Raw genomic sequence first — 28,000 nt, forward strand, 5'->3', positions numbered from 1 at the left:
AAACCTGATATATATCTACAAATTTGGCGTAAAGATCATACATCAAATTTCATCCGTCCACCTCAAAGCGTTTTTACGTTTTCTCTATCATCATGAGACAAATGTGATGCTAAAAAAAAAAAAAAAAAAAAAAAAAAAAGGTTTTTGAATTTGGAAAAATCTAAAACATGCAAATTCGTCAAAATTTCGAATTCGAAGTTTTGTTTTTTGACGATTACAGTATTTTCTCAATGCTTCATATACGAGAAAGTAAAAAGCTGTCTCATATTGCGAAATATTAAAACAATATAATTTGTATAATAAATCTCTTATTGAAGAAGTTAAGGGTTTGCAAATTTCTATTTTGAAAAGGTGTTGATCTGCAAAACTGTGAGCCTTTAATCAATTTTTTTATTTTGCTACTTAATTATTTCATCATGGAACTATTTTTGTTGGTTCACCGGTCATCAAATTTCTCATTACTGCTGTGATGTGGCCCATATTTGTACAGGTGGCAAAGGTTTTACTTAGGAATTAATTTAAATTGCATCTGCTTCTTATACAGAGCGGGTTTCTGCGGAATCGAATATCAAAATTGTAAACCTCCGATTTCGCATTCAATGTCTTACCACAATAGCCCTAAATTTGAATTTCTTGTTCCTATCCTTCGAGTCCTTATGTTTAGATTAAACGTGAAAAAACAGTTAGAAAGTTTGGAAAGGGGGCAGCTTAGTATTCATTCTCATCATCTGACCATAATTCAAAATGACGTCGTCCGTTCTAAATAAGCCCGAGGGTTAATTTAAAAAACGAGATGTTAATATTAATTAACTTAAATATCATTATGGAAAATATGAGAATTTGCTCCTTTCTGATGCAACTAAAAATTATAATAAATCGTGTGGTTCTTTAGGAGCAAGTCTGAATGTCTTTAGAATGGGCAATGTGCAATAAAGATGCAAACTAAACTACTAGAATGACCTTGAGGTGATTTTACCCACATGCACTGTTGACGAAGTACCTAATGGAACGTTATTAACAGCCCGATTGTGGAAACTAGCATATAGCTAAAGGCATAATATTTTTTTTGCAAGAGTATATTAGCTCTTCTCGACCCTGGAAATTAATAAGCAACGATAAAAAAAAAATGAATGAAATACAAAGGTTTTTATGTAGATTATACACGGAAGAAAATGGATGTTTTCAAGTGGAACAAGTATTTCGATGAGGGCTGTAAAAATTCCGAAGAACATCGACTGCAATTGCTGATGAAAACATCGAAGAAATTCGGTGGTCTCTCGTAAGCTGCAATTTTCGTTTAATTGGTTTCGGGAAAATTTAATTATAATTATTTAGGAGTGAAAAAATTATGTGCAAGAATTGTTCAACTCTGAAACATTCAGCATTAATTGTCCGCAAGCTTCTGAAGGTAATTAGATCACTAGTATAAATACCTTCCTACTCAGAACCTTATGATTTCCTTTTACTGCTGCATATAATGCTACTGCTGGGGTAGCACTGGGACAATCAAAGAAACAGTGTAACACGACCCGCAAAAAAAAAAAAAAAAAAAAAAAAAAAAAAATGAACACATTTTTTTGAACAGTGGAATAGAATAAGCATTTTCCTCACAATGTTGAGTACAGTACACTCCCGATTATCCGCGGAATTGGGTGGCGCGGCCGCCGAGGATAATCCGAAAAAAGCTAAAAACGGGTATAGCAAAAGAGAAAACAGTCATTCCAACTATGAAAAATCGTTTTATGTACACTAAAACGTAAAATAAACAGCAGGAAATGTTTAACTAACGCTTAATATTTTAGTATATCACTCAAAACTAACCTAAAATGCATTTTGTTAATGAAGACAGAAAAGTACTTTGTACTTACGAGAGGCGTCAAGGATATACAGAAAAATTAACACATATGTACTGTTTTAATACTGTAATGTATTATGTAATTACAAAAGCATAACTGTAAAACTACACCTTTTTGAAGAAATCAGTCATTTGTGTTTACTTCTTGCTTTGGAAGCATTTTCCCTTTGCTTGGAAGCAAATAAGAAAACTTAGTGCAGCAGGCGCGGATAATCCGCTCCGCGGATAATCGGGAGTCTACTGTATTTAGATAATTATGAATCCTAAATACTTTTTACATATGCACAACAAACATATTGTTACAAACCTGTAATGTTGCTTCCCAGCACGGTTATTTCAATCACTGGAAAGGCCATTTTATGATCAGCTCTATTGGATGCCCAATCAGTGATCTCAGTGCTTCGCGCCGAAACAGATAATACTGGAATCTTCAAGCCTTTCTAAAATAGAGCCAACTGGAACCGAGATATACCTGATTGTTCCAAAACCTTCTCTGCCCGGCTCAGGGAACAATAAAAGGCTGGCAGTCTAAGCTGAAGTCAGTCATGTATAGAATTGTCGAGAAGTTGAGAGTCTTATAGTAAATCAGCGCCGAATAGTTGTATCAGTTCAGCGAAGCGCAAGCGTTCTGTGGAGCTCAAGCGTTTGGAGAATTGAGCTGTGTGCAGAATCCTAGTGTTTATTATAGAAACAGCATCGAGTCGTGTGAGTCATTTCTGTAGTCAGTCGTGTGGGAGAGAAAGTGGAGGATTGCAGGCGTTTGGAAAGACCATAGAGTACGTAGACCTACGTAGATTCCCTCATCCTGCTTTATTTTGTCTGGCCGCTTTCTGTGTTGTGGTTGTTACTACTACCGATTATTACTTGTGGATTTATTGTTTGTTGTAGTGTGCTGTTGTGTATTGCGTATGAACGTCTCGGCTGTATATTTATTTTCCATGTTAATAAAGATCGTCGTTTGTTACAAAGAGCTGTTTTTTCATCGATTAGCAAATCGAAAGAACTCCGAATTCATAACAATATATATTTGCACAGAATACATAAAATGAAGTGGAGATGAAATATGTAACTTTCAATCGTAGATATAAAATTTGCAAATAACCTTTTATTTGTTGGTACAATACCTGCAAATGATAACTTCCGAAATTTTTTAGAACGTATTATAGATTAATGATTTCTAAAATGTGAAGTGATTAATTTAAGTAGAACGGGATCAACTTATCTTTTGTAAAACGGATTGAAAACTCTATTTGATGAACGGGTCCGGTATAGCATAAAAATAATTTATTATATTATATATATATATATATATATATATAATGCTATTTCTTAATTTAATTCAAGCAATTAATTTCCTATTTTTTAAAATCTGAAATCATATATCTTAATTCTAAAATTTTCTCTCATTTCCTGATCCAAATCTTACCTTTTTATTTAATTAATTCTAACGCGTGCTTAAAAAAAATTCATGCATATACAGTTCTCATGGTGCAAGAGAGGGATAAAAATTCCTGATTCCTACGGCATTCCTCCCAAAGTTAACTAAGTTTCCCTTTCCTAAATCGACATGTGTCAAAGAAATGGCTGTAAGGAATTTCTTATTAAAAGCACTGAAGGGAAAACTTCTCAGTCTTATCTCTTGTGTTCTGGTTTGAATGGTATAACAGTTGCGTGGTCGAATAGAAGAAACTTTTGAGATTTTAAAACTTTGATTTATTTCATCACGGGATGCATAATATGTACAAGAAGTGATGATAAAACTTACGTCCATCTACAGCATGACACAAGAGAAAAAGAGACCGAAATGTTTCCCTTCGGTGGTTTTATAATGAGATTTTAATAGGGATTTCTTTGATACATGTAAACTTAGGAAAGGGAAATTTAGGTATTTTTAAAAGAATTTTGAAAGCATTAGGGAATTTTATCCATTCACTCACAGCGTGTGAACCTACTGAATTCATCACTTTTCTGGAGCGCCTGTTAAAAGTAATCAAATAAAAAGTGGAATTGGATCAGGAAACAAGAGAACATTTTGGAATGAAGTTAATATGGCTAACAACAAACTGGTACTCCGACTTGCTGGAAGGCAACACTGACTTGAATGACCGGACAGCCGCAACAGCAACACTGACGGAAGTGTGGTTGAGCCCTAAGGATCAGCATCGCTCACGGTACAGCCCTTCCCTAAAAAAGTACGTCCAGTCATCGATGGGAGGGGCCAGACCCCCATCTTTTCGTGTACCCACAAGGGTCGCTAATATGGGCTACATTAAGATAAAAATTAATTAGGATTTAAATTAGATTAAAAGATATCATTAGATATATAAATGTAAAAGCATGAGCTCGCAATTAATGAGCATATATTTTTTTTAAATAACCATTTTAATGCAACAAAGAAAATAAAACATTTTCTAATCAACTTTATTGTAGAAATTCATAAATGCATTCAAATGCATACAAATGCCACAAATTTCACTTTAGGTCTTCAATAGAAAGATAAATAACATAATATAGTACACTCAAAAAATAATAAAATAATGTATTTACAATTTTTCTACATTTAAACCAATTCAACAATTTTACACTAAAGTCCTTTGTACAGAGAAATGAACAAAGCATTTCATGAACAAGCACTATCCAGCAGTACTTGAGCCACCATCACTGATCTTCATAAAGAAAGGGGTCAAATAAATAATTGCTATTAAAAATAATTAAGTAAGAAGAAAAAATCATCAATAAATTTCTTTCTAAATAGAAAATTATTTGAGCAGATAATTTTGGAGGGAAATATTCTGCTGTTAAAGAATGTAATCAAAGGTAGGAACTTCATCACATAGTAGAAATATGATATCAAACATTGAAATTAATTTTATTACTTTTGAGTAACTTATAAATGCATAAAGATCAGTGGCTGGAATGCTTGATTGGCAATGAATAGATTCTTTTCATTCGATTGGTTTCTTCATATTAACCTTCCTGTTTGAGGTCTGTCTGGTATTCTCGGTGGAATCATTGGCTGGGAACGGCTATAATAAGGGAAAAAGTAAGTATAACTACAAATAAAACAAGTAATAAAATCAAAATAAACAAAAATAATCTACCAATGGATAAGAATAAAAGTTGGAATCCAAAAGAAAATAATAGGATGAAGAGATAAATACAAACAAGAGAGGGAATAGTATGTGTTTGAAAGGAAAGAACTTCTGCTACATGGCAAAAATATATAAATATACAAATATAGCTGAAATATCAGAATTTTTTTTCAAGTCAAACTGAATAAAGCATGGTATCAACAACTTAAAAAGAAACCTCATGATAAATCTTAAGAAATATGCGATTAAAATTACTGCATCTTTTAAATGAGTTAATGTTTTAAAAGCACTGAATTTTAATGCTGATTTTAAAGAAAGATTAAAAATTCTGTAGGTCAGACATTGTTTTATGAAATCTCCATTTTTATAATAATGTTTACTGATATTTGAAAAAGCTTAATTTTATTTTTACCATAGATAGCAACAGATCTCGTTTCATGACTGAAGGAAATAGGATAAACCAATTATATGTATGTGTGTGTGTGACTTTAAAGCACAAAATAAATTGGGAATTACAAATTTAGTAAGTGAAAGAATCAGAAATTCTGGTAATAAATATTTATCTTCCTTTACATACTACTGTGTTCTCCCCACATACTTAATTTTTGCAAAATATTTTAAATATCGGCCTCATTTGTACTATCTTTAAATGTTTCAAAATTGAATTGCTTTGGACTTTCAAATTTTGTTGACATCTGTAACACAGGAAGCTAACTAAAGTATCAATGTTTCAATTACTGTTGTTTAAAATTATAAAGTCCATCTTAAAAGATACACAACAGAATCTTAAATAAAAATGTTAATATATCATAAAAAAAAACTTAAATAAATACTTGGCTAATTTAATTCTTTATCATTAATTATATTTTGTTTAATTTTAATTTAAAAATAATTGCTGGCATGTTTTATTTACAGAACTGTATAATATTATCAAAGGAAAAGCGATCAACTTTTAATAATTTTCAATTCTGAGTAAAAATGTCTTTTACCAGGATAACAAATGCAGTTTTACATTCTTTTATTTATCTAGTTTTCATAAAAGAAGAAATGTAATGTGCCATTATGCCACTAAGATAAGATAATCTGAAAAGTCAGTCTGGTGCATCTGTGGAGAAGAATTCACAAGTTATTGGTTAAACACCTCTTAACATATTACATAGAACTTATAAGAAATAGTGATTAAAAATATTAGTTTAAAAAATTGATGCTTAATGTAGAACCCTTTATTTAACAATCAGATTACATAAGTTCATATAGTTAGAATAAGAAGTCAAGAGAATCAATTATAAATGCAATAATGGTGCTTTATTTCACTATTATATTCCTCAGATCCCGAATGGATATATTTGTTAGCAAGGAATTGGACTTTTACTCTCGGAACAGATGAAAATTTTTTGAGAAATGCTTGAATTACAAAAATGAATTGAGCAAACTGCTTTCATATAGATCTTGGTATTTAATTTTCTATTCAAGACAATCCACTGAAAATCACGAAATGATTACTTAAAAGGCTCCATGCTTCATTTGAAATTATAAATATTCTACAATTGTATTAATATCCAGTTGAGGAGAAATATTACAAACAGGATTCAACTTATACCAATTTTTATGATATACCACCTTTCTTTTGTTAAAAGAAGCATAATTTTTATTCTGTTTTTAAAACGCATTAATAATTAGTAATACATCATATAGAATGACGAAGCTTCAAAGATAACATTAATTATTTCCTTTAAGATATTACAGTAGTTTACAATGTTCATTGGTTCTCAACTAAGCACTCTACTTTATTTCATTCTGTGCCATCTAATTTCATTTAGAAATTCATAATGAACAGAACAATCAAAAATTTTGATAAAGGTCTATAAAGTTATTTTGGGTTAAAATTTAATACTTTTCACATATTTAAATTATTTTAAACACCAAACTGTATACAGCTGACAATAATAAAAAAAAAATTCATGCAGGAATTTACCAGACAATTAAATTCATTTTGGATACAATATATGTAAATTATCAATTCATTTCAGTAACAAAATAGAGCTATACTTCTTTTTTTTAATAATACTCTAAAAATTTATTAGAAGTGCAATTACTAATAATCCTTATCTAGCTTGACATTTAAACACAAAACATCCATATCTATCTATCTATCAAAAACAATTTTATTATCGAATTTGGGCTGTTAGCAAAAATTATAAGAATCTGTAGCAACAGAATTATTTTAACAAAAGCAATTTGATATCATTCTCACATAAGAACAGACATAAATACCTTAAAATATTTCTTATGTAATACTTTATAAAGAAATAAAAGGAAAAAAATCAATACATATTTTAATATTGCATTTTATTAGCTATTAAGAAAACTGTACAACAGCATTTCATACAACAATGTAAAGTTTAAATAGTTTAAATAGTAAATTAAGATACTAATTTTTTTTACAATGTTAAATATTAAGAAAACACTTTGAGTTAATAAAAAGTAACCATTTTTAAATTTCTTTATCAAACGTTTTAAAATGCTTCACACAAAAATTCATCTAATCTCAGCACAGGCACTTTCTATGGATGGCAGCAGTTATAACACAGCTCATATTTTTAATTATAAATGTACAAAAAATTACAAAAATTATAAATGAAGTATTCAAATCAGTACATGTACAAGAATAGTAATATCCATGAAAAATTAACTTTTATTGAAAATTCTATTAACTCCACTAGACTTTATATATTAAATTAAAAAGTTTTCTAAAATATTTTTGAAAATTTATATATGAATTAATTATTTTTTAACACACCAAATCAAAATTTGAAAGCTTATTCAAGCTGCATAAATTATTTAACTACAGTTCTTGCAATGAAATTTTCAGAATTTATGCTTATATTTTTGGGGAAAACAACAACCAGAATTTCTTTTTAGTAACCTTTTTAATTAAAAATGGAGAAAGTCCTTTTCTTAAGTATATATATATATATTAAATATTGTTATTCTAATTTTCGATCTATACCAAATGCATGCTTAAAATATTTAACCATATGAGCAGTAATCTCTTAAGTGAATTAATTTTTTAAATGGAGAGGCAATAATGATTTATGACTTTAATATTGTTCAGTTAATTCTGAATGCCTCATTTTTATGGATTGACAATAACTGATGAACAAAACTTTTTGAAAAACTCATTAAAAATATTTTGCTTACAAGGAGTTGACATATCTTTCACTTTAATAATATAAAATGTCTAAAATAGCACATTTTCGAAAATTTCATACTTTACATTAGAATGCTAGAAAGTAAAGTTACTTTAAAATAAATGTGATTTGGTTCTAACAGCAAAGCAAATAAAAAAACATCAAATACAACATTTTAATTCAAACTTAAATTTTTAATGAACAAATCTAACACTGTTTAAGGCAATTTAGAATAACTACAAAAAAAAAAAAAAAAAATGTTTTGAAGTTGACAAAAATTTTAGAAATTAATTTCTTATCGCTATTTATCTTTAATAAAATAGTACTATCAAATGAAAGCAGATGAAAATTATTAGTTAAATCTCATTAGTATTTCCAAACTCAAACAAAGGACATGTTTACACTACGAATAAAAAAATATGTAAAAACATGATTAAAGTAGAAATAAGATACTAACTATAAAGATAAATATTAAATCATATGAAAAAAAAAACGAATATATATATATATATACAATACCACTTTCTTAATGCATACATAATACTGTAAGGTAATAAACATATATTTTTTGATTAAAACTTCTTCATTGGCATAAAAAAAAATCTCACATGTATTAATTATTGCTTCTTTGGACGTTTGAGTTTCATAAAAGTTTAATTATAAAATAACCCTTAAGTTTTTTAATGCTTCAAGCTCACTTTAAGTCTCATTTTTTTTAGCATTCCAGTACAAACTTACAAGTTTCTAAAAGTCAATCATTTTGTTAGAGCTAAATATTTTATTTTCAGATAAATATGTGTTTCAATAGCTCATTATAATCCACACAAATGGAAATAATGCAAGAATGTCTTCTACAATATTGCACACAGAGAAGTTATGTTAAAAAAAAATATTTATGAAAATTAATTTCTTTCAGGACAAAGTATTTCAATAACAGATCAATAAATAAGAGATTCAATAAAAGATCAACACTTTTCAAATTGATATTCTTACTATGAGTACATGAACTATAAGAATTTTCAAGACAAAATTATATTTTGCACATATTTATCCAATTCGTACTATTTATCCTTTAACTAAACAAATTTTGAATAATTAAATTTCAAAAGTTGAAAAATAAGGAGAAGTTTACAAATTTAATGGGGAGAAAATTATGTATTGTTTATACAAATTGTCAACTATACATATAATATTGCTAATTAAAAAAAAAAACTCTCATGCTTATCATATGGATAAAAGAAATTTCTAGAAGTATTGCATTACAAATACATATATTTAAACACACACACCACAAAATATATAAACCACAAAATAAAGACAATACAAATAATTTCAGAATATTCAGAAAAGCAAAAATATTTCTACATATATAACAACATGTCAAAAACATCACACGATTAAGATTATGATGGTTTTTATAAGCACACGAGCACAATTTTATATAAAATAAGCAACAGTTATTGAAATAACATCACATTATTCGATTAAGCAGCTAACATTAAAAAAAAGATCGGAAGCGAAAATTACGATTGTAAGTAATGTAATAAAGCAAGAGACAGAAGAACCAGACACATGCAATAGTTAGTTTTAAATAACTAGGAGCTTTATACAAAAGTTATGTACAGTTTCAAACAGCAGGGATGATTGTGGAATTATTAAAGAATAATATTTAAATAAGATGAGTTAAAACTGAAAAATTTCATTTCACTTGTATGTGAAATCGTAATTAAACTTAATTCATACACACATAGCTACCTAATTACTGTAGTATATTTTTTATGTCAGCAGTGGAAGTAGTAAGGGTATGGGGAAAAGGGGTTTCACCGGTTTGAATTTAAAAGTAAAGAGCTCTTTTATACTATCACAGAAATCCAATCATCCCTGCTAATAACTACAGAAGAAATGATATTAGTCACAAATTATTAAGTTGCTTGATGAGTGCAAAGCAGACTGTTTAGAAGATGTAAAGCACACAGGGAAGACATCATGGACGTGGGGGTATAGAGGGAGCACTTCCACCACTGCCTCGGCTAGCAATACACATAAAAAGAAAACACAAAAAATAATCATAAAAAATGAGTTGGGATTATCAAATTTTTAAGTTATAATATAAATTAAAGTGCTAACAAAATTTGTACCTTTTGATGAAGAACTAACATAATTATTTACACGAAAAGCCAAAATAATGAAAGCAGTCAAAGTAGTTTAAATAAGTTATAATTGGCAATTTGATTAAATGAGATTAAATGAGATATTTCTATTCTCATATTTCTTTTCAGATTAAAATGAGATATTTCTATTTTCCACAAAATATTTTATACTCTTAAATGAATTTATTTAATAAAAATTTTAAAACAGTTTCGCAGTAACATTTTAACTCTACATAATCGGAAAGTTATTTAATTCAGAATATCAGAATTTAAATACTGACATAAACAAAAACAATGCAAGCTCACAAATGAAGAATTGAACCAAGACATCACAAGGCTGAAGAACATCAATGAGAAGTAGAAAACTGGAAGTTCTAAGCAGATTATGTACCAAATTAATATTATTCAAAAATTGGTAGATACCTGATGTGGACTTTAGCAAAAAATTAGTAGTTATTTGCCGGTTGGTAATCATGATAGTTTTTTTTTCTCCAAGCAAAGGCCCATATATTTCTCTAGATTATATAACTGGATAGTAATATAATTTCTCATTCAATTTCTCTAGATTTATTTTTTAGGAAGTTAATCTACTCCCACATATAGGAGTTCAACCAGACTCTAAACTAATACTTTCTAAATAAGCTTTGATCAATGAAAGATGCCTTAATTTTTTCATTATAATAAGTCACTACTTTGCGGATTTTGTTTGAGAAAATAAATGAAAAGATTTAGAGTAAAGATTTTAGTTACAGTTCGGCTAACTATGAAAAATTAAAGATTCTTTCACAGCACACATTTATTTTCATTATAATTTTAAATTTTTATCAAAAAGCATTAAAAAAGTTCTTATTTGATATTTTAAAATTGAACTGCAAAGAAATTATCTATTGTCATTAGCTTCTTTTAGGTCAATGATTCATGTACTAAAATTTGAGTTTGAAATATTCCAAATATTCATCTGCTTTATTAAGAAATTCATGAGATTTCTATATTAAATTACAATATAAGAAAAAAGTATCTGTAAAATAAATTTCTACATTAATTTAAATTTGGAATGAATTATATACAGAATTTGAGACTTACGTTGGGATTAATGGAGGAGGAAGGCCTCCAGGAGCAATTCTTGGTGGAGCTGCAGGAGGTGGTCTGTTTGGACCACTAGGTTCTGGCCTACTAGGGAGAATAGGTGCTGGCTTATTGTTTGCAGGTGGAGGAGGTGGAGCACGGGAGGTGTTTCGTCTGGATGACCTGAAAATATTTAAATTATTAAAAAAAGGGGTGCAATATGATAATTGGCTGAGGGAAAATAGATTAAACAAATTATTATCATTCTAATATTATTTACATAGCACAAAAATAAAATATGATATTTTTTGTGTGCTATAATTTTTAATTTATTAGAGAATGAATGAAAAATGCATAATGTACAAAAAATATCATGTTTCATTCATTTTTTTTTTTTTTTTTTTTTACTATTATCCTGGAAGGAAATAAAGATTACAAATACTAATAATTAATTTACTTTAGAACAAATATAAAATTCATTATTCTGTATTTTAAAAAAAGTACCAAGGAAACAAATAATTTCAATGAGTATGAATCTGCAGTAAAGTAGTTATAGCAATTTCTTAGCATATCAAAATCAGTACTAAATTTGCAAAACACCAAAAAAGAATAAAAAACATTCGATATCCATGTCACTCTACATGATAAACATTTATAAGTTATAAAAATTTGTATATCTATAACAAATTATATAATGAATAACTGCCCTACTACAATTTTTAAATGCAAAGGCAAATTAGATAGATATACTTCAAAATTCTTAGTATAAAAATGTTAGCTTTTATTAAAAATCATTGATATAAAAAGTTAAAAATCAACAAAAATGATTGTAGAAGCAACCATTTAAATATATTACTGCATTTTAAATGATATAAATTTTATCAAAATTTTTATTGCTGGTATGATTAAATACAAAAATATCCTATTATATTTTCCCCTATTTTATACTTAATTTTTTAAATAGCTAAACCAGAATTTTCTAAGTAGCTTAAATTATGAAATTTATATTATTGTCATCTAAAAAATAGCAATAATAAAGAAGGCAACATAAGTGAACATTTTCTTGCAATCAGAAATATGAGAAACCCCACAATGTAATTTATATACATAGCAATGATTACATAATAAACATGAAGCTTCTAATACAAGCCAAACAAACATAAACTAGGAAAAAAAGTTTCAACCAGGCACTTAAAATACAATAAATTTAGATAATCACTTTTAATTATAAATATATGCAATTAAATGATATAAAATGACATGATATAAACAATTTGCCCAAGGTTTGTGTTATTTAAGAGAAAACTAATACATTTTTGCAAGTGATAACAATTTTGCAAATAAAATGAAGGAATGACTGAATTAGTTCTTAAAATTTTAATGCAGTTTCTTCATATTAACAGTAAATGAGCTCTATATTCAAGCTGCAAATTTTAATTATTTTATTTAATTATAAATCTATCCATTAATACAATTTTTATGCTGTAATAAAATTGTAAAAAAAAAAAAAAAAGATAAGGATAAAAGATGAGTTCATAACGATTTGGAATAAAAAATAAAATTACTACAAGCATACAGCACAACATACCCTGGTGAATCAGGTGGCATCCAACTATCTTTCACAGGCGGGGGCAATGGCTGATATGAAGTTTTCATAGACACATCACTTATAATGTAAAGAGCTTCTTTGCAAGCTTGATATAGCTTTAAAATTTCTTCTCTTTTACGAGATTCTTCTGCTGATTCTTCCATCAAAGTTGACTGAGAAAACAAAATTTCAATTTCATTTTTATGCAGAAATAAAGTTGCTATATGTTCAAAAACTTTTTAATAGCAAACTCAGATTACTTACCTGATCACAAGATGCATATAAGTTAGCTAAAAGATCAGTGTATATGAAGTTCTTTGTCTGCAAGATACATAAAACTTTTTTTAATTATTTTTTACATATATTTTTATTCCAAAATTTTTAAATAAAAAAATTTAAAAATCATTAAAAAACAGTGGAAGTTTCTAATGAATTTTTATCATATCCACTAAATATAAGAATTCATAAATAATTAAAAAAGTATTGAATATCTTTTTTACATAATAACATTGCTAATTTCTTTGGAAGGTTGTTTGGTACACTGTTGAAAGTTAAGCTGTTAAATTTCAATACATAAAAAAAAAAAAAAAAAAAAGAATAGGAACTTTTGAAAAAAAAAAAAAAAAACTTACATTATTTATAGTTAAATGCATAATAAACTTTGGTACAAGATCTCTAAATGTTTTTGTTATTATTTTCATATATGAATCCACAAGATTTCGAATTGTTTCAACTTGGCGCTCCAACTGTGGATCCAAAGAGGTAGTGCTGTCATTTTCTTCAACTTCACCATTTGTATGTGAAGATCTTTCAGGATAAACACCTGCCCTTAAGAAAGAGGCTTTCCAACTGTCAACTTCTTCTTGACTTTCACAAGACAATTCCAACTGTTTATAATCTTTAAACACATTCCTAGGAAGTAAGAAAAAAATCTATCAACATAAGTTTTCTAAAACTGCTTCAAGATTATTAGTTGATTATTTGGCCCATTTTGAAGAATCACAACAGATAGAAACAGGTGCTACATTCAATTCCAAAAGAAACACAAAGATAAATTAAAGTTTATTAATCAGAATTTTTTTTATCAAAAGACTAAATGCTTCTTAACAGAGTTATTGAAAATATGAAAAATATTTAGAACATATCTCTAAACTCAAAGTTTATTTAAGTTAAAAACATTATATAATTAGAGAAGAAAGCACATAGCTGTAATAAAAACAAGTTAGATAATTTCAAAACAATATAAAAAATAAGGATTACTTTTAATCACTCAGATGCACTGATACAAATTTCATTACCTTTGATCAGGATTAAAAAGAGCAAATGTGTGTCTACGAGACATAAATCCAGCTTCGATATCTTTAATTTTCAAACCATCTAAGGGCAACATATATTTTCTGTCTTTTTCCTGAAAAAGAATGAGAAGTTTTTAAAATCTTATGACTATCCTGAAAGAATTCAAATATTACATATGAAAAACAAAAGTATTTTATAATTACCTCTTCATCTTTATACCATGTGAGGAGCTCTGAGGTTAGTACAAACCAATAATCTCTAGAGCCTCCTTTCATGATACCTAAATTATGAATACACATCCAGCCTTTTCTGATGACCTACAGATAATTTTGAATAACATAAAAAATATTATTGAAAAACACATATGAATAATTTTTCACACATGCATTTACTCAAAGGAATGTACTTACTTGATTTCCAAGTTTTCGCTTGCCTGCATTAGCTTCAGCATTTACTTGAGCACTAAATAATCAAAATACAAACTTAGGACACAGAGTTAAATAAAAATAATACAATCAACATCCAATTTTTCACACAATATGAAAAATGGAAAGTAATAATATAAACATGTCAAATGCACACTGATAAAAAATTTCCATAAGCAAAATAATTCAATTTAAATGAGAGGGATTATTATGAAATAATTTGAATTTCATGGTTTAGTTTAACTACTCTGAGTTAATGTTATTATTTCAAATAACAACTACTAACTACCTGTGAAAGATTGCATAAAAGGTTTATATGGAAATATTTGTAAAATAAAAATTAGAGTAAGATGATTTAATACATTTGATGCATGATTTTAATACATTTACGGCAGTTGCAATCATACACAAATCAACACAATCAATCATGCACAAAAATTTTGATCAGCAAATTCCTTATCCTTTATGAATGTGCTAATTAAGAATTATCAGAATTTATGAATAAAAAAATTACTTGAAATCAAACATAACCAATATTTCAAATGAAATGCAATTAAAATACAAAAATTAAATAAATTAAAATATACAAAAAATGCTCAGATGATTTGGTATTCATTTTAATCAGTATTGTTTTCATTCAATTAATAAACTTAATAAATGTATTAAACTCAAAATAAATTGTATTTTCTGTTGTAACATTTTGTAAGCATTCTTTTCAATAAATCTTTTTTCGTTGGATTATCTTTACATTATTTATTTATATTTAAACAATGAATACTTAATACAAAATATGTAATTAGCCCCATGACTTTGGTTGAATTAATAATAAAATTAATTAGAATAATTTTAAAAAGAATATACACATGCAACCTTTTAATAGCAAAATGCTATTCAACAGTAAGATGGACATGCCAGGGAGGGGAAATCACAGGATATGAAAACAGAATGTTAAAGAAAAACATAAAAGTAAATTAGACATATTTTAACATACATTGTACATATTCTGCATTATTTATTAAGTTAATTAGGACTGGAACAATGAGATATTTTTAAGCACATAGAGTTTAAGAGAAGTTAAATAAAATTTGAAATTTAGATTTTTATAGATAATATTCAGTTTTCCTCCATGGTCTTCGGAAAATAAAATTTTTAAATATTATTTCAATGCATTAAAAATTGTACCAAATTAACATGTTAGCTCATGAATAATTAATATATTTCAAAAAGTTCGTGTTTTTTTTTCCTCCTTTGAATAAAGTAAAACTTACTGTATAGTGGTAAAAATATATCCATACACGGAAACAAATCACAAAAAAAGCTCAAAGAATACAAAGTAAATTAATACAAGAATATTATAAAATTAAATTTATTGAAGCCAGTTAAATTATGTCAGCTAATAAATATGAATTAGAATAAGTTTTATTGAGTGGTGAAATTTTACACATAGCTTTTGATAATAAAAACAAATCTATTAGAACATTCAGAGATTGTATCATCATGGAGTATAATGATCAAAGCATAGCATAGTAATCTAGCAATACTGAAGTTGTTAAATCACTTCTAGAAATCAAGAAATGAATTTTTTTGCTACTCAAGGAAAGATTACAGATAATGAAGGCTGAGAGGGAAAAGGTTTCTAATGTTTAACTTCTTTGTTTCTTTCTCCAAACAATCTCTTTTTGTTTTATATTAATATAATTTGACAACTTATTTGGTTAATTATTTATAAAAATGCAAAAATAATTTTCAGATTCCCTGATTAGTTTGAGAACAAATATTTTAAACATGTAAGTATATGTAAAAAAATATTTGTATCTCATATGAAATGTTTCTAACAATATTTGTAAAAGAATACCCAAAATTAAAAACATGCTTTTTATGGCCAATGATTCTGTCGAAGTTCTATTATACCTATGATGGCAGCCCATAAATGTTGTATTTAATATAAATAGTACAGAAGTATTTTCTTCAAATTCTACTAATAAAATCTAGCTCAATTTTTGAATTTTGTACCATACATGCATTACACACAGCTTTTAAGCAAAACTTTACATCCAGCATAAGTATAATAAAAGATATCAATTAATATCATAAAAAAAGTATGATCAAAAGAAAGGAAAGGCATAGTAATACATTAAATGATTATGAGTTGGAAATTTCAGAAAAAGCTAATTAATTGTAAACTTTAATAATTAAATTGCAATTTATCATAATGTTACACAGAAACTGCAAAGGGATGAAAGATATACTATAGATACAAGATATTCAAATAAAGTTAATTTTTTGTAATTTTTATATTTTTTACATCATATTTTTATTTAAGACAACATATTGTAAACTTATAATTATGTGACCTTTTCAAACTAGGCCTATTGTGCCTTCCAAACTAGGAATTGTTTTATATAGTTTAAACAAATTTTATACATATTATGAAACAAGAGTATATAGCAATAGTTGTATAACAAAAATTTCAAAGTCACATTAGGATTATGAAGAATTAAAACAGTAAAACTACAAAAACTCACATAGAAAAAAATTATGTTAAACACTAGCATAGAACAGAAATTTTAAATACTGAAAAGTTATAAAAAAATTGACAGTTAATAACAATCACAACAACAATAAAAATTAAAAAGAATGTGATACATACAAAATTACTAAGATTAGTAAAATGACTATATTAACAGAAATATTAATGTGGAATAAGTCTGTAGATCATAGCATCTTTTTTTTAACACATTATATATTTATAGCTTTTTTTTCAAAAAATTATTCTTTGCAATGTGATACATACAAAAATTACTGAAATTAATGAACTGATTCTATATTAATTAAAATATGAATGAGGAATATTGTCATATATTGTACCATTTTTTTGTATGTATTATATCTTTAGATCCTTTTTCAGACAATTTTCTTTTGTAGTTATTGATGTTTCATTTTAAAAGCCAATAATAAAAAGCATTTTTATTTCAATTCAATGCATTAAAAAAAAAGTTACGGTCATTTACAAAGAATCACATTAAGGCTAGGAAACAAAAATCAAAGCAAAAAAAAAAAAAAAAAGCAACATAATAGAGATATTTAGAGTTTCAAACACAAATACAAAGTTCCACAATCAAACATGAGGGAAGGGCAATTCTATAACATATGTAGACAAACTCACCCTCCAGTATAGAGCTCTAGGCTTGAAGATCACAAAGAAAACAAAAAAGAAATAAAGATGAATAAAGAAATAAAAGTGGAAAGAAAAATACAGAAAGATTAATTAAAAACAAGAAAATAAAACTAAAACATAAATGAAACAAAGCATAATGCATAAAGCATATAAGTTTAAAAAAATTTAATCAGAAAAGAATTTTAAAGACAACACCACTTTTGTATATTGAAAACATGTAAAATTTTCATTTTTTTGTAGGATTTTTATTTTTAAACATGGATTTGATTCATATTGCTATTTAATTTCAGAATTAGTATTAGCTTTTAAACATTACTTTATTTACAAATCTGAATTCAAAATATTTAATACTTATTTAAAGATATTAACACATAAAGCATTAGAAACATGAAAAAGTTGCTTACTTTGTGAAACCAATGAAGTCTTCATGATTGGTATTCATATAAGCTAACTCAACCTCAACTAAGAGAGATATTTGTTGTTTTGTCTTCTGTTCACAGTCTCGAATGTGTGTAGTAATAATTCTCTCAATTTCCTCCCGCAAATTAGGATACCGATTCATCTGTAGAAATATCCAGGGCAATAATTTGTATCATGAAAAACTTCTGAGATAAAGCATTATAAACATTTTTAACATGGAATAGTAAGCAAATGGCAAAAATTATTATAATTGTTTTTCAAGGTAACTTATGAAAGATCAGGAATTTTTATTAATGATTTTTTTTATTCTGTATGCATCAAATGATAATCTGGATTCTATTAGAAAGCAGATAAAAATTAATCCATGAACAAAACAATTGCTGCAAAGTCAACTTATGCAGCAGACATTACTGAGCGCATTGTTGCACCAGATAATTCAAGCTGGTACATCAAAATATTTTAGGGTCAACCTTAATAACTTGGAATATTTTCTTGGAACAATCTACTTTATGCAAGTGATCTCATATGACTAGGTTATGTTTTCTTTTCTTTCAATGAAATTTTTGATAAATGCATTGGATTACCTGCACACTACCAATAAGCATAAGTGCAAAGTGTACTCTTATATTTGCCAAATTTCAATTTTTTCACTTTCTTTCTATAGCTCCAATTAAATGCACTGACAATTATGGAAACCAAATTTAGTTTTCAATATGAATGCACAATTTTTACCAATGTTTTTATATAGCAACCAACTAACCATTTTATATAGCATCTTTATATGCAGGTATTAAACAGTGAGATTAAAAATATTATACATCCAAAAACTCTAGAGTAATAATTAAAGTGTTATAATTTGGAATGTAAATCCTGGATTCTTTTAAAGAGTTGCAAATAAAAATTCAAAAGTTGTATTATGCAAAAGATATATTTTGAACTTTTTCTTTCATGCATTCAGAACTGATGAATGCATATACAACCAAAAGCTCTATAGAGTAATTAATACAAGTATAACACAGAATATTACAAGCAGTTTTATTGAGTATGGTTAGTACAAACATATTTTAGATGCCAAAAATATAATATACTGCATTAAGAGAATCATTTAATACAACTTTTCTGTAATTAACTTCAATTCCAGGTTAATTGCATTAGAAATTCATTAAAATTTTGAAAGTTTCAATAGTAATAAAGAAAATAATAGTAAGCAATGGCATTATTTAGTTAATAAAAGTGTTTTAAAATAATATATTAAACCTTAAAGATAGAATAATACTCACTTTAGAAGCACATGCTCTCACTACATTTGCTAATTCACCGACCACTAAATCAACACATTTTAATGATGGTTCTTTTAACTTTGATATTTGCTTTTTCACAATAGCTTCAAATGCCATGTCAGGTGTGAACAAACCAACTCTATAAAAGAAATTCCAAACTACTGTATTTTAAATATCTGGATTAATCAAGAATATTTTTATACTAATGTTTAAATACAATATTTCTTTTATTTTACTTTTTAAATACTTAATTTTCTAAAAACATCTAAATATTGGAGAAACTAAGTATATGGAAGAAACTCTTATAATATTTATCATGATTTATTCTCAAACAAAATTCTTATTCATATAAAAAAAGATTTACAGTATTATATATATATAAAAGGAATGCAGAAATTATTTGCATACATACCTAATACCATGAATGTTTCGGATGGCAAATGCTATTTCACGTCTCAATTCTTTCTCATCAAATTCCATCTACAGAGAGGAAGTAACATAAATGAAATAGAAAAAAAAATCTGAAAAATAGTGGATTTAGGTACTAGAACATAAACAAAATGGAAAGATATTTTGTTATGAAAACAAAACCACAAAATAATTAATGCACTTTAAGATTCTATAATTTATCTAAAAAGGCAACTAAAATATTTTTCTCATATAATTTAGTTAAATTTTGGTACTAAATATACTGATGTTTCATCGATACAATGAAACAACTATTGAAAAGAGATTCTTTGATCAGTCACAGAAAATCAAATGTTAATACAGTTATTATACACTTTAATCATTAAGTAAGTAACGATTTTAATCATTAAGTAACAAAATACTAAAAGTCAAAAAACAGTAATAGAAACCTTCACAATCTCGAATGGAAATCTTTCATGGAAGAGGCGATTAATTTTTGCTCCTCCAGTGAGCTGATGAGTGTCTATGGAAGTAGATCCAGAACCTTCGATATTCCTTTCAAAATCCGTCTGCATTTGCTGAATCATCCTGGAAAATATTGAACTTATAATTATCAAGCAAAAATGAATATTTAAAGTAAGCAATTTAAGGAGAATGAATTTATTTTGAAACATTTTAAAACATACATTTAGTGGATGGAATACATGAAGTTTAAAGAACACTGTTACAAAAACAGCAGGAAAATTTCAAATAATTTGAGCATAAAAGGAAATACAAACATCGAAAATCTTATTGCAATTTACATTAAGTACAGAAAATTATAATTAGAAAAATTATATGAAATCAGTTTTGAAATTTTATAAGTTCTAAGTATTAAATACAGATAATATAATACGTGTTATACAAGTGAAATTTTCTAGACAGGTTATTTACACATTTCCATCTACATACTTCTTTTCTATCAGGTGAATTCTACTATGAAGTTGGAAATGAAATAAGAAAACTTAGCTCAATTAATGGTATCTCATAAGAAATTCCATACACACAAAAAAAGCTGTTTAGCAAACATTAATGAATTAATAATTAATTTTTAAAAATTATTTTTATTTTAACTATTAGCAAATCTGAAAGAAAAAAGATCAATAAAGCAATCTCAATAATATGCAGTGACATTTAGGTTCAAAACTTGAAATTCAAGAAATTCTGTATTATCTAAAATGCTTTATTTGGACAAAGAGAAATATGAGTAATGTAAAAAATTTTAAATGATATTTAGTTTTATTCCTGTTTTGAAAATAATGATACAATCAAGCAATTACATATTATTTCTGAAAAGTATTACATTATAAAGATAAACTTAAACTGTAAATTTTGAAATGAGATCTCTACAATATTTCTCAGGTATAAACAAATGATAAATTTAATAATCTAATAAATTCAAAAAGTTGGCAATTTTATTGTAAATAAATCATTAAATTTTTAGAAGTTTGATATTTTACTTCTTTATTTACATACAATTTTAAACTAAATAGTTTACTTTGTAAAAAATTAATCTTAGAAGATATTTTTACTAAAGTTTGAAATTATGCAATAATGTATTTTTTCTCTCTCATTCAAACACTATAAATTTTGTCATAATTTTTCTTAAATATATGATAATGATAAAAGAGTATTTTCGATATTATCCATAATCTCTATACCATACATGATAACTGGTTAATTTTAACATAAATTCAATTATAAGAAGTTCATTCAAAAAGCAGTATTGACAAATCTAATTAGGAAAACAAACTGAATGAATTATAATAACATACTTGCCCTATTTCTTTCTTTTTTAAAATGAAATTGAACAAAATTTTATACAACCAACATCAAATATTTAGAATTTAAAACTGAGATATTTTATAAATTATATAAAACCATCTTTTAAACCATTAAATGCTAATATCCCTACATTCTTTGGTACCTACGTATTAACGCAACCAGGCCAAAATTCGCATAAATCGCCAAATTTGGCGACCCTACTTATGGCACGTGATTATATGTGGTTTTTCATACTTTCTTACAAATCGCGCCAACCTGGTTGCGATAATACGTAAGTACCCATTCTTTTTACATTAAAAACATTAGAGATGAAGGGACTTCATATAGAATGAAATTATAAAGGAATAAGCTATTTTACAGTTATATCAAAACAAGAATAAATACGTAATATTTATCCATCCATCTGCTAAATTATATGTTTTAATTGCTTTATATTATTGAAATTTTTATCTTTTAGACTTATGTTTTAGTAGAATTAACAAAATTACCCCTTATACCTATAAATAAAATCAATAAGATATATAAAATTCAAAATTGTATAAACTTTAGTCACTTACATCAACATGGCTTTTGTTTTAATAGATGGGTCATCAGCAGAAAAATGCTTATATTCTTCAACTTCCTTCTCTAAAGCATTTTTTTGCTTCTCAAGTTTTTCTCTTAATGAAGGCAAAGTATCACGAATGTGATTTGTTAATTGTTGATTCAAAACCCTTTGTAAGTATGGAGTGCCCATTCGATCAGCCATATGCCTATAAAAAACATGGTGCATTAAATTATAGACAGGAAATTTCACACCAAAAATGATATTTTAGCAGAAATATCTTTGATAAATATTTGACTAAGAAAAAAAAAATCATTTCACAATAATAGAAGATGCACATATTGTTCACATTTCAGAAAAATTAAAACATTTTAAAAATGGAAGAATCCCTTAATTTATTTAAAAAATTATTGCAATATCTAAACATTAATGTTTTAATTGAAAAATATCTAATGTGACCAAAAATTTTTTTAAGTGATGCCACTTGTTTGAATATTTTTCATCAATTCAATATGGTAAAGGCATAAAAATCTTTGATTCTAATTCTAATAATCAACTATTTTTTTTAATATTTTTTTTAACAGAAATCATTGAATGTAATTTCTCTTAAATTTTTATAAGTTGAAATATTATCAGATTAACTGCTGCTTATCAAGGCAAAAATTGTTATCAAATGATAATGATGCTAATATACAGAAATTTAGAACAGTATTTGCAAATGATACTTTGTTCAGTATTATTTACCATAGAGAGATATTTTTAAAACAGATATTTGATTGATAAATTGAAAGAAATATATATAAAAAAAAACAGATATTACATTTGCTTCTTTAAAATCCACATCAAATATCTTCAATTTAAAAATATTTTATTTTATGTAAGTCACAAAAATATTCATAATTTTAAATTTTTTTAAAAAAATCACTTTATATTTAAACATATTTATCCCTAACCTTTAATTCAAAAGCTTTTTAATACTTTCCCTACTTTTCATTGAAAGAATGGCACCTGATATTGTTTTAAAGGAACTGCATCACTTGTAATCTACAACTAATTAAAAAACAAGAAAATACAAAACTAAATAAATTAACAAAAACAAAACCAACCTATATGCCGGATGACTTAAAAAGAAACGTCTCTCTGCAGCAATTGCAGCTTTGATGTCTTTTTTACCCTCTATATCTTTCTGGCTACGATTAACAACACCAATATAACCTACACAAAAGTATTACATATGTTTAAAACTAACCACAGAAATCAAATTTATAAGAATAACCCTAAATAAACAATTATAAAAAAATCCAATTTTTTACCCCTTCTTAATGGCAATAGTTTATTCTCTAAAATTTCACGAGCATCTGTGCCTTCATCCATCAGATCTAATTTTGTGATAACTCCAATAGTACGAAGGCCTAAAAAAAGATGAAAAGATAATATAAACAATATGATTCAGTTAAATAATAAATAATTGAAAAAATTTTAATAGCAAAAATAAATTAGTGAATATTCTCAATATTTTAATTTCAAATTAAGAGAGATGAAGAATTATAAAATATATATCTAATATGACATTTTATGAAACTAAGAAGCCTATCAGTCCTTTTCCAACAACCTACATCATCTACACTCAAGTAATACTATTAGGACTGTGATAAATAAATTTTTTAAAAAAATTTGATTTTAGAAAAAGATTATTTAAAAAAAAAATTATATATTTTTAATTATTTCTATTTTTTATCTTCGTTAATATAAGGCTGAAATCTTGATACTTTTTTTCAAATTAGGCCAATAGCCAAAAGTCTTTTAAATTAACTAAATCCAATAATTCAATTCTGAAAATATTAAAATGTTTTGTCCTCTAGAGTACAGAAGTGTAAAATTAATGTATGAAGAAATGAAAGGAAAATTGATTACAAAATTCTATCTTTTAAATATGAAACAAGTTATATAAAAATGCAAAAAAGTATAAAGAATGGGTTTACTGAAAGCATGCATATGCAAGCAATCACTGACAATATAAACAAATCTCCAAATGTGTTATATGGTCCATCAATATTGTATTTCATTTTATGATACTATTCCCAAAACAGGTATTGCAACAGCAAATTTTTAGAATTTCCCTCTAACATTATCTCTATTTTGCTGACATTATTAAAAGCTTGTTCCACCACATAAAATCATGCATGATTAATATAAATAGGCATGAATAGGTGTACCCACTTTCTATCAAAATCTAAAACTATTACAGATTTTATTTTTTAATGGCTTGCAAAAGAGGAAAAAACAAAATCCCGATTTTCTCATAAAATTACTGTTTTAAAAGCTCTCAAGTTTTTTATATTTTTTTATTTTAAAGTTAATGCTAAATTTTTTGTTAGTTAATAGACATATATTTCTATGTTATGAGCACAGATGATAAACCTCCTGGGAAAAACCTTAGCTTTCTCTTTTTTTCCCCACAACATAATAGCTAATATAGTTTTTTATATTCATGACTATTTCTTTTTTTAAAAGCTTGTCTTGAAGGCATATTATAATGTAAGCCAACATTAATTTAAATTCTGAAAAATTGTACCACATTTTGAAAATTTACTAATTATTGCTTAAAATAAATAAATAAAAAAAAATCAACATGCTAAAACTCAGATAATAATTACATCAGTATATCAAAGACAAAAATAAAAAACTAGTTAAATCTTTTTTTTTAATCCATATAACAACCAAATGTTAGTCCTGTATTACTACAAACTAACACTATGTTAGTGTTAGATATCAGTAAAGTAGAGATCAATATCATGCTGCAATGCTTTTCCACACATCATACACCATATATATTTCTGACCTGCTGGGTCAACTTCTCTTGCTAATTTTAGAGCATCAGATGTTGCTATATCAGCATTAGCAGGATGAACCGCTAAAATAAGGCAACTTGGAACAGTTATATAATCAAGAATCATATCTCGAACTCTTTTTTCAATATCCAGAGGTTGGTCTCCAACAGGAACTTTTGTCAGTCCAGGCAAATCAACCACTGTTAAGCTCAAAACTGCAAATATAAATGAGGAGAGAATATTTAAATAACCATGATTACCTTCAGGATCTACTTCTTTTGCAAGTTTAAGGGCATCAGATGTTGCAATATCCTGGTTTGCTGCAGTTACTGCCAAAATTAAACAACTATCTTTTCTAATGTATGTTAGCAACATATCTCGAATTTGATTTTCAATGTCAGGTGGCTGATCCCCAACAGGTATCCGAGTCATTCCAGGAAGATCAATTAATGTCAAATTCAATACTAAACAAGTGCAAAAGAATGTTAAAATACTTGATTAAAATATAAAGCACCATTAATACATTTATTTTCAACAATATCTTATAATATTTTCAAGAAATCAAGTGCATATTTTAAAAAGTCAGGTACAAAAATATGCAAATTATATCAAATGATGGATTGGTTTTGTTTGGTTTTATGGTACAAGGAAATCTTTATAGCTTCCATCAAATGATGGAAGCTATAAGTTTTCTTTCAATATACTTAACTTTATTTAATTAACTATAATTAAACAAAACAATCAATACATATGCATTCATAGATTAAACTTTCTCTTTAATGCTTAGAATTACAAAGCAAATCTAACAATACCTTTCAACTTTAATGAAGGAAATATGGAAATCACAAAACTAAATCATTAGTATTTTCAAAAATATTTTCTAAATTTAATATAAAAATTTCATTTATATAAATCAAATTAAAAGCCCAGAATAAAATGCATGTGATAAAACAAATTTGTTTCATTTTTTTCATGTACACGGTAGGTTTTAAATATTAATCATAAAAAAAAATTGCAAAATTAATTAAGTAACTAATTTAGCATGAAACTAGTACTTTTAAAAAGTCAATTTTGTAGGTATGAATCAGAGAGTTCTAATTTAATTGATATATATGCAACAAATATTAATATTTAATAAGTTTGATTAAATTATTATTATTTTTTTATCAAATAATGTTTAGGAAAACAAATATACACAAATATCAAAGCCATGTATATTATTACCATGTGGAGAATATACTCTAAGATTGATGGGATGTGGAGAAATTCCTTTATTGCTACCAGTAGTTCTATCTGTTTCATCTTCGATTTCTTTCCTGATTGCATCAAAATCTGTAAATGTCTTGCCTTTAACATGCAAAAATTCTCCATATTCTGAAAAACAAACCAACAAATAAATAAAAATGAATGAAAAAAATTATAGGCTGAAATTATTGGGAACTTTATTCCCAAATACATGCCCACATCTAAATTACAGAATGATGGAACATTCATGAGTTGGTTTATGTCTTTTAGCCTTGCCTTTATAATTACTTTTAACCAATTAAATCTACTTTTGATAATTTAAAGTAGACAGATGGGGAGGGGGAATATACTATTTCAAACAAAAATAAAACAGTATTTTTTTTTTTTATTTGAAATAGAATAGAAACCTAATTTATCAATAACATATAAATATAGGTTGAATGACACTATCAAATGTATAATATTTTAATGTAATTACAAAAGAGTGAAGTAAATAAGAAAACAAGCACAGCACAATTACTTTTGCAATTAATGTCTAAAAAGTGAAAGATAAAGGACATCAGACTTCAATTTTAAGGAAAGACATATAAATATCAAACTACTAAATTATAATTACTTATAAGAAAATTATAAAGATTAAAAATCATATAATAGTCAATATTTCAAGCTCAGTACCTGCAAATGTTTTGCACATTTCCATTTGTTACTGCATAATTAAAATTCAGAACTGTTACTGTTGCATAATTAACATGCTGAGTCCTTTTAAAAAAATTCTTCTGGAATACACTGAATCAATGAAGTGTATATAGGAAGGAAAGAATATATTGATAACCACATATTTTAATAATTTGCCGAATGAGAAAGTAAATACAGAATTTTTCTTCTGAAACTTAAGCATTAAAAACTTCAAAAATAAATATATATTAGAAATATAAAACAAAAGCCATTTTAAAGAATGCCACTTTTAAATCTATTAGTATTCCTAAAGATTATTTTCAATTCTTGTTAATGATTTATTCAGATTTCTACTCTCAATATAACAATTTTATGAAGTATCAATAATTTCCAAATTAGAAATTCAAATGACCACTTTTTCTTAATTAATCTTGCATCATAGCAATTATAGGTACCAGAATAAATTCTGGTCATAGTTTCAAAGGCAACACTTATAGTGAAACTACTGATAAAAGCAGAAAATTTAAAAAAATATTTTACTAGTTATTTTAGCCAAGAGCATAATTAAACCTGAACCTGGATTGAATCGCATCAGTGAAACTGCTCTGTAGCTGCTAATTGATGGAAATTTCAATTTGTTTTTGTGTACTCTTTTGATTGTAGATGAAATTTCTTGTTCTCAACATCTAGGATAACAGTCACTGTTGCTATAAATCCCTACATCTTACTTCTTTCAAGTTTTAAGAGCAAAATTTCACATCTCAAATTGAATAATTAACATTATAAAACACGTATACATGGATGCTATATAGGAGAATTTATTTATATAGAAATAAAATAATGAAAGAATAAAATATATTCTCTAAAAATTCTATTACATAGACTCTTCTTTTTTTCTTCTCTTAGTCAAAGCATTTAATTTTGAGAGGTTAA

The 28,000-nt window shown here is 26.4% G+C and overlaps 1 protein-coding gene across 5 annotated transcripts in view; it reads right to left on the reverse strand.

The window, feature by feature from the left end:
• Nucleotides 1-4,306: 4,306 nt before the first annotated feature.
• Nucleotides 4,307-28,000, reverse strand: part of LOC129981936 (dynamin-like) — a 31,969-nt gene continuing 8,275 nt past the window's right edge. Inside the window, exons 3-20 of one of the 5 annotated variants that reach the window (XM_056092996.1) lie at nucleotides 26,372-26,521; nucleotides 25,159-25,362; nucleotides 23,630-23,728; nucleotides 23,423-23,531; nucleotides 22,330-22,524; nucleotides 20,398-20,536; nucleotides 19,953-20,020; nucleotides 19,541-19,679; nucleotides 18,245-18,402; nucleotides 17,829-17,849; nucleotides 14,648-14,699; nucleotides 14,441-14,554; nucleotides 14,240-14,349; nucleotides 13,574-13,853; nucleotides 13,206-13,262; nucleotides 12,942-13,114; nucleotides 11,372-11,536; nucleotides 4,307-4,881 (exon numbers count right to left, since the gene is read on the reverse strand). In XM_056092996.1, the coding sequence (XP_055948971.1) occupies nucleotides 4,818-4,881; nucleotides 11,372-11,536; nucleotides 12,942-13,114; nucleotides 13,206-13,262; nucleotides 13,574-13,853; nucleotides 14,240-14,349; nucleotides 14,441-14,554; nucleotides 14,648-14,699; nucleotides 17,829-17,849; nucleotides 18,245-18,402; nucleotides 19,541-19,679; nucleotides 19,953-20,020; nucleotides 20,398-20,536; nucleotides 22,330-22,524; nucleotides 23,423-23,531; nucleotides 23,630-23,728; nucleotides 25,159-25,362; nucleotides 26,372-26,521 (2,297 nt within the window). In that variant the 3' untranslated portion in view covers nucleotides 4,307-4,817. Of the gene's footprint in view, nucleotides 4,882-7,279; nucleotides 10,169-11,371; nucleotides 11,537-12,941; nucleotides 13,115-13,205; nucleotides 13,263-13,573; nucleotides 13,854-14,239; nucleotides 14,350-14,440; nucleotides 14,555-14,647; nucleotides 14,700-17,828; nucleotides 17,850-18,244; nucleotides 18,403-19,540; nucleotides 19,680-19,952; nucleotides 20,021-20,397; nucleotides 20,537-22,329; nucleotides 22,525-23,422; nucleotides 23,532-23,629; nucleotides 23,729-25,158; nucleotides 25,363-25,407; nucleotides 25,612-26,371; nucleotides 26,522-28,000 lie in introns of those variants that run through there. The other 4 variants (XM_056092995.1, XM_056092997.1, XM_056092998.1 and 1 more) reach the window with 4 other exon arrangements.

This window comes from Argiope bruennichi, chromosome 8, assembly GCF_947563725.1.
Source record: "Argiope bruennichi chromosome 8, qqArgBrue1.1, whole genome shotgun sequence".
Lineage (NCBI taxonomy): Eukaryota > Metazoa > Arthropoda > Arachnida > Araneae > Araneidae > Argiope > Argiope bruennichi.